The sequence below is a fragment of the Pseudophryne corroboree genome, chromosome 1 (assembly GCF_028390025.1).
Source record: "Pseudophryne corroboree isolate aPseCor3 chromosome 1, aPseCor3.hap2, whole genome shotgun sequence".
Lineage (NCBI taxonomy): Eukaryota > Metazoa > Chordata > Amphibia > Anura > Myobatrachidae > Pseudophryne > Pseudophryne corroboree.
The window spans coordinates 639536352-639544482 of record NC_086444.1 but is presented as its reverse complement, the minus strand read 5'-3'; the positions used below and the strand labels follow the sequence as shown (position 1 = coordinate 639544482).

The 8131-nt window shown below is 50.8% G+C and overlaps 1 protein-coding gene across 1 annotated transcript in view; it reads left to right on the top strand.

Annotated features, from left to right (window-relative positions):
• Positions 1-752: 752 nt before the first annotated feature.
• Positions 753-8131, top strand: part of ARL9 (ADP ribosylation factor like GTPase 9) — a 69589-nt gene continuing 62210 nt past the window's right edge. Inside the window, exon 1 of the mRNA XM_063914608.1 lies at positions 753-1668. Coding sequence (XP_063770678.1) covers positions 994-1668 — 675 coding nt within the window. The 5' untranslated portion in view covers positions 753-993. The remainder of the gene's footprint in view (positions 1669-8131) is intronic.

Genomic DNA, 8131 nt, shown 5'->3' with positions numbered 1-8131 from the left:
AGTGGGGAAATGTGGGTATTGGAGAGCTGGGATGCGGTTATGTCCGCCGGTTACTATACCGACGCCGGGATCCCGAATGCCGACCAATAGGGATTATTCCCACTCGTGGGTATCCGCAACACCATAGAGTGGAAATAGAACCTATGGCGAGTGCAGTGCGCCTTCACCACAATCCCACCCCCGCCAGCCATTTGAAAACCGAATCTCACCATCAGTATGGTGACCAGCAGTCTCCCAACCACTGGTCACACAAACCCAACCTGAAGAGCTAGCAAACGTCTGAGTGAGGGCGAGGAAGTGTGGGAAAAATTAAGGTGATGGGGTGTAAGGGTTAATGAAAAATGTTAATGATGGTGTGTGTTAATTATGGAGGAGAATAATGAAAAACGTTACGGCTAATGTATAATGTTATTAATAGGGAATTATGATCATTCAATATGAATAACGAACAAAAATGTTTTCTGAAGTCAGAGCACAGATCTAATGTACTGTCAGTGTCAGTGTGTTATGTAACAGCATCAATCATTAGACGTTCACTGACTACACAATGTCAGCAGTGCAGACACCTGTCCTGTACATAAGTGACCACAGTAAAAAGCAAATTGGAAGCACATTCTGTCAGTCTGAAGCAAAGCGCGATTGTGCCGGAGACAGTGCCAGTGCCACTGTGGGGAAAGGTCCTCTCCACGAAGGTAAACTAGACGCTACCGTGCCACTAAAAGGGCAGATCGCTCCCCATTGCAGCTGTGTCACTGGCACCACTCCCCTCTAGCCCTTGCTCTCGGAAGTAGTGAAGTTACGGGAGGTGCGGGGTGGAGCGCTCAGTGCCAAGCATTGTTTACTTTTATTTACATACACATCGAGTCTTCATACATAGCCCAGCCCCCAGCCCCACGCAGCTGCGCCAGCTGGTCCGGGATACAGGCTGCCCTGCTCAGCAGCACATGGAGGTACTAGAGCTGTGTGTGCGGGGTTAGCGGTCACTGCGGGAGAATGTCTTCTCTTCAGGGCATTGGTCTGGCAGCAGCTCTCCTGGCGGCCTCTGGAGGGTTGGCCTTTGCTTCATGGAGCTACATCTCTACTAGGAGACAAAGGAGAACAGCAGCCCCGGACATCGCACCAGTGCACGAGCAGGGACACGGGAGAGAACAGCTAGGCTGTATACCAGTCCCGGATGGGGACAGTGGGGAAGACCCGGTCCCGGACAGTTCACCAGTGCAGCAGCAATGGGACAGGAGAGAACACCTGGGCTGTATACCAGTCCCGGATGGGGACAATGGGGAAGACCCGGACATTGCATCACTGCAGCAGGGGGACGAGGAAGAAGAATTGGGCCACACACCTGTCCTGGATGGAGAGAAGGGGGCAGGAGCACGCCCGGACGTTACACCGGTGCAGAAGGAGGACCAGATCAATAAGAGCGAAACAGGCTCTATACCAGTACTGGAGGAAGACAAAACAGCAACCCCAGGTACCACACATCTATATGAGGGGAATATGAGTGCAAACCAAGACTTCAGCCCAGTACAGAGAGAAGAAGAGAGAACAGGCCCCTCACCATTACTAGATATGGGAGACAAGAGAGAAGCTTCGGACAGAACATCTGTAGAGCCCCCTGTGGAAAAGGAAATAACTGTCATTAATTCATCTGCTGAAATACAGCATAAGGTGAGAATACTCTGAAATCAAAATAATCACAATGACAAAGGGAAAGTTCCCATTTTCCTAAACCTGTTCTGATGTATTTGCATTTTAATGCTAAGATGAAACAGGTGCTTATCTAGAGGACTCCATCCCTGCTTCATAAGCAACTGATACCCCTTTTCCACTAGCTTTTAAAACACGGGTAAATGTGCGGGGACGCGTGTTTCTCTGACGTCCTAGTGGATGCTGGGAACTCCGTAAGGACCATGGGGAATAGACGGGCTCCGCAGGAGACTGGGCACTCTAAGAAAGAATTAGGACTACTGGTGTGCACTGGCTCCTCCCTCTATGCCCCTCCTCCAGACCTCAGTTAGAATCTGTGCCCGGCTCGAGCTGGTTGCACACTAGGGGCTCTCCTGAGCTTCTAGTAAAGAAAGTATTTATTAGTTTTTTTATTTTCAGTGAGATCTGCTGGCAACAGACTCACTGCTACGAGGGACTTAGGGGAGGGAAGCGAACCTACCTGCTTGCAGCTAGCTTGGGCTTCTAGGCTACTGGACACCATTAGCTCCAGAGGGATCGAACACAGGCCCAGCCTCGGTCGTCCGGAGCCGCGCCGCCGTCCCCCTTGCAGAGCCATAAGCAAGAAGAACATCCTGGAAATCGGCGGCTGAAGACTCCGGTCTTCATTAAGGTAGCGCACAGCACTGCAGCTGTGCGCCATTGCTCCCTATGCACACCACATACTCCGGTCACTGATGGGTGCAGGGCGCTGGGGGGGGGGGGCGCCCTGGGCTGCAATTAGAGTACCTTAAAATGGCAAAAAAACATAATATAGTCTAATAAACTATATATGTGTAAAAATCCCCTGCCATAATATTAATAAAAGAGCGGGAGAAGCCCGCCGAAAAAGGGGCGGGGCTATCTCCCTCAGCACACTGGCGCCATTTCCTCTTCACAGCTCCGCTGGAAGGACGCTCCCCAGGCTCTCCCCTGCAGTTTCCAGGCTCAATAGGGTAAAAAAGAGAGGGGGGGCACTACATTTAGGCGCAAAACTGTATATTATAGCTGCTATAGGGAAAATCACTTTGTGTAGTGTAAATCCCTGTTTATATAGCGCTGTGGTGTGTGCTGGTATACTCTCTCTCTGTCTCCCCAAAGGACTTTGTGGGGTCCTGTCCTCAGTCAGAGCATTCCCTGTGTGTGTGCGGTGTGTCGGTACGGCTGTATCGACATGTTTGATGAGGAGGCTTATGTGGAGGCGGAGCAGGTGCCGATAAATGTGATGTCACCCCCTGCGGGGTCGACACCAGAGTGGATGGATATGTGGAAGGTATTAACCGACAGTGTCAACTCCTTACATAAAAGGTTCGATGACATAACAGCTGTGGGACAGCCGGCTTCTCAGCCAGTGCCTGCCCAGGCGTCTCAAAGGCCATCAGGGGCTCAAAAACGCCCGCTACCTCAGATGGCAGACACAGATGTCGACACGGAGTCTGACTCCAGTGTCGACGACAACGAGACTAATGTACATTCCACTAGGGCCATCCGTTGCATGATTACGGCAATGAAAAATGTGTTGCACATTTCTGACATTAACCCAGGTGCCACTAAAAAGGGTATTATGTTTGGGGAGAAAAAGCAACCAGTGGTTTTTCCCCCTTCAGATGAGTTGACTGAAGTGTGTGAAGAAGCGTGGGCTTCCCCTGATAAAAAACTAGTGATTTCTAAAAAGTTACTAATGGCGAACCCTTTCCCGCCAGAGGACAGGGTACGTTGGGAGACATCCCCGGGGGTGGATAAAGCGCTCACACGCTTGTCAAAAAAGGTGGCACTACCGTCTCAGGATACGGCCGCCTTAAAGGAGCCTGCGGATAGAAAGCAGGAGGCTATCCTGAAGTCTGTATATACATACTCAGGTACTATACTGAGACCTGCTATTGCTTCAGCATGGATGTGCAGTGCTGCAGCAGCGTGGTCTGATTCCCTGTCTGATAACATTGATTCCCTTGACAGGGACACTATATTGCTAACCATAGAGCATATTAAAGACGTAGTCTTATACATGAGAGATGCACAGAGGGATATTTGCCGGCTGGCATCTAGAATAAATGCAATGTCCATTTCTGCCAGGAGAGTATTATGGACTCGGCAGTGGACAGGTGATGCGGATTCTAAAAGGTACATGGAGGTTTTGCCTTACAAGGGTGAGGAATTGTTTGGGGATGGTCTTTCGGACCTCGTTTCCACAGCGACAGCTGGGAAGTCGACATGTTTACCCCAGGTTCCCTCACAGCCAAAGAAAGCACCGTATTATCAGGTACAGTCCTTTCGGCCCCAGAAAGGCAAGCGGGTTAAAGGCGTGTCCTTTCTGCCCAGAGGCAGGGGTAGAGGGAAAAAGCTGCACCATACAGCCAGTTCCCAAGAACAGAAATCCTCCCCTGCTTCCACTAAATCCACTGCATGACGCTGGGGCTCCACTGGTGGAGCCAGGTGCGGTGGGGGCCCGTCTCCGGAACTTCAGCGACCGGTGGGTTCGCTCACAGGTGGATCCCTGGGTTCTACAAGTGGTATCTCAGGGATACAAGCTGGAATTCGAGACGTCTCCCCCTCGCCGTTACCTCAAATCAGCCTTGCCAGCTACTCCCCCGGACAGGGAGGTAGTGCTGGCGGCAATTCACAAGCTGTACCTCCAGCAGGTGATAATAAAAGTTCCCCTCCTTCAACAGGGACGGGGTTACTATTCCACAATGTTTGTGGTACCGAAACCAGACGGTTCGGTGAGACCCATTCTAAATTTGAAATCCTTGAACACTTATATAAGAAGGTTCAAGTTCAAAATGGAATCGCTCAGGGCGGTTTTTGCAAGCCTGGAAGAAGGGGATTACATGGTATCACTGGACATCAAGGATGCTTACCTGCATGTCCCCATTTACCGACCTCACCAGGTGTACCTCCGTTTTGTGGTACAAGACTGCCATTACCAATTCCAGATGTTGCCGTTTGGTCTGTCCACGGCACCGAGGGTATTTACCAAGGTAATGGCCGAAATGATGATACTCCTTCGAAAGAAGGGAGTTATAATTATCCCATACTTGGACGATCTCCTTATAAAGGCGAGGTCCAGGGAGCAGTTGTTGGTCGGAGTAGCACTATTTCAGGAAGTGCTACAACAGCACGGCTGGATTCTGAATATTCCAAAGTCGCAGCTGGTTCCTACGACGCGTCTGCTGTTCCTGGGTATGATTCTGGACACAGAACAGAAGAAGGTGTTTCTCCAGGAGGAGAAGGCCAAGGAGTTGTCATCTCTGGTCAGAGACTTCCTGAAACCAAAACAGGTGTCGTTGCATCACTGCACGCGAGTCCTGGGAAAGATGGTAGCTTCTTACGAAGCAATTCCATTCGGCAGGTTCCATGCAAGGATCTTTCAGTGGGATCTGTTAGACAAGTGGTCCGGATCGCATCTTCAGATGCATCGGCTGATCACCCTGTCCCCGAGGGCCAGGGTGTCTCTGCTGTGGTGGCTGCAGAGTGCTCATCTTCTAGAGGGCCGCAGATTCGGCATACAGCACTGGGTCCTGGTGACCACGGATGCAAGCCTCCAAGGTTGGGGGGCAGTCACGCAGGGAGGAAACTTCCAAGGACAATGGTCGAGTCAGGAGGCTTCCCTACACATAAATATTCTGGAACTAAGGGCCATTTACAATGCCCTAAGTCAGGCAAGACCCCTACTTCAAAACCAGCCGGTGATGATTCAGTCAGGCAACATCACGGCGGTCGCCCATGTAAACCGACAGGGCGGCACAAGAAGCAGGATGGCGATGGCAGAAGCCACAAGGATTCTCAGATGGGCGGAAAATCACGTGATAGCACTGTCAATAGTGTTCATTCCGGGAGTGGACAACTGGGAAGCAGACTTCTTCAGCAGGCACGACCTCCACCCGGGAGAGTGGGGACTTCATCCAGAAGTCTTCCAACTGATTGTAAACCGTTGGGAAAGGCCACAGGTGGACATGATGGCGTCCCGCCTAAACAAAAAGCTAAAAAGATATTGCGCCAGGTCAAGGGACCCTCAGGGGATAGCTGTGGACGCTCTAGTGACACCGTGGGTGTACCAGTCGGTTTATGTGTTCCCTCCTCTTCCTCTCATACCAAAGGTGCTTAGGATAATAAGAAAGAGAGGAGTAAGAACTATACTCATCGTTCCGGATTGGCCAAGAAGGACTTGGTACCCGGAACTACAAGAAATGATCTCAGAGGACCCTTGGCCTCTGCCTCTCAGACTGGACCTGCTACAGCAGGGGCCCTGTCTGTTCCAAGACTTGCTGCGTTTGACGGCATGGCGGTTGAACGCCGGATCCTGATGGAAAAGGGCATTCCGGATGAAGTCATTCCTACGCTGATAAAAGCTAGGAAAGATGTGACAGCAAAGCATTATCACCGCATATGGTGAAAATATGTTGCTTGGTGTGAGGCTATGAAGGCCCCCACAGAAGAATTTCAGCTGGGTCGATTTCTGCACTTCCTACAGTCAGGAGTGACTATGGGCCTAAAATTGGGATCCATTTAAAGTCCAGATTTCGGCCCTGTCTATTTTCTTTCAAAAAGAACTGGCTTCACTGCCTGAAGTTCAGACGTTTGTTAAGGGAGTGCTGCATATTCAGCCCCCTTTTGTGCCCCCAGTGGCACCTTGGGATCTCAACGTTGTGTTGGATTTCCTAAAATCACATTGGTTTGAGCCACTTCAGACCATGGAATTAAAATATCTCACGTGGAAAGTGGTCATGCTTTTGTCCTTGGCTTCGGCTAGGCTAGTGTCAGAATTGGCGGCTTTGTCCTGTAAAAGCCCCTATCTGATCTTCCATATGGACAGAGCAGAATTGAGGACGCGTCCCCAATTCCTCCCTAAGGTGGTATCAGCGTTTCATTTGAACCAACCTATTGTGGTGGACGCAGTCCGGGCCCTGAAAATCTATGTTTCCAGGACGGCTAGAGTCAGAAAGACTGACTCGCTGTTTATCCTGCATGCACCCAACAAGTTGGGTGCTCCTGCTTCTAAGCAGACTATTGCTCGCTGGATCTGATCCACGATTCAACTTGCAGATTCTGCGGCTGGACTGCCGCATCCTAAATCAGTCAAAGCCCATTCCACGAGGAAGGTGGGCTCTTCTTGGGCGGCTGCCCGAGGGGTCTCGGCTTTACAACTTTGCCGAGCTGCTACCTGGTCGGGATCAAACACGTTTGCAAAATTCTACAAGTTTGATACCCTGGCTGAGGAGGACCTTGAGTTTGCTCATTCGGTGCTGCAGAGTCATCCGCACTCTCCCGCCCGTTTGGGAGCTTTGGTATAATCCCCATGGTCCTTACGGAGTTCCCAGCATCCACTAGGACGTCAGAGAAAATAAGAATTTACTCACCGGTAATTCTATTTCTCGTAGTCCGTAGTGGATGCTGGGCGCCCATCCCAAGTGCGGATTGTCTGCAATACTTGTATATAGTTATTGCCTAACTAAAGGGTTATTGTTATGAGCCATCTGTTCGTGAGGCTCAGTTGTTATTCATACTGTTAACTGGGTATAGTATCACGAGTTGTACGGTGTGATTGGTGTGGCTGGTATGAGTCTTACCCGGGATTCCAAATCCTTTCCTTATTGTGTCAGCTCTTCCGGGCACAGTTTCCCTAACTGAGGTCTGGAGGAGGGGCATAGAGGGAGGAGCCAGTGCACACCAGTAGTCCTAATTCTTTCTTAGAGTGCCCAGTCTCCTGCGGAGCCCGTCTATTCCCCATGGTCCTTACAGAATTCCCAGCATCCAGTACGGACTACGAGAAATAGAATTACCGGTGAGTAAATTCTTATTTTTTTCCCTAGTGGAAAAGGGTCCCCCTGCAAATTCCCGAATCAAGTGATCCGGGAATCCTACCCGGGTAGCTTGCTGGGTTGAACACGTGTTCAACCCGGTAAGCTTTGTAGTGTGAACGGGAGCCGTGTTGAGGCGACACGGTTCCCATTCACAGTGTATGGGAGGGCGGCGCTGGGAGATCATGTAATCTCCCAGCGTCACTAGCAGCGACACCCACCCGGCAATATGCCGGGTTGGTAAGCGCTGTGTGAAAGGGGGCTGTAGCACGGGTCGCAGCCGTGTCAGGCGACACGGCTGCGACCCGTGCTACAGTGGAAAAGGGGTATGACCTACTATGATTGTTTTGCACTGACCCATCTATTAGCTTGTACACCTGTTATGGTCGTTAGGTCGACACAACTTATGTCGACCACTGAAGGTCGACAATGCCGTTAGGTCGACAGGCCAAAAGGTCGACATGAGTTTCACACAAAAAATCCCTGCCTAACGATCCACGTGGACTACGATTGGAACGGTAATCTGTGCAGAGCGAAGTGATAGCGGAGCGAGCCACCTTGCCCGAAGTTTTGCGAGCCATGCGAGGGGACACGGTGCACTAATTTGGGTTCCACGTCACTTTACGGAG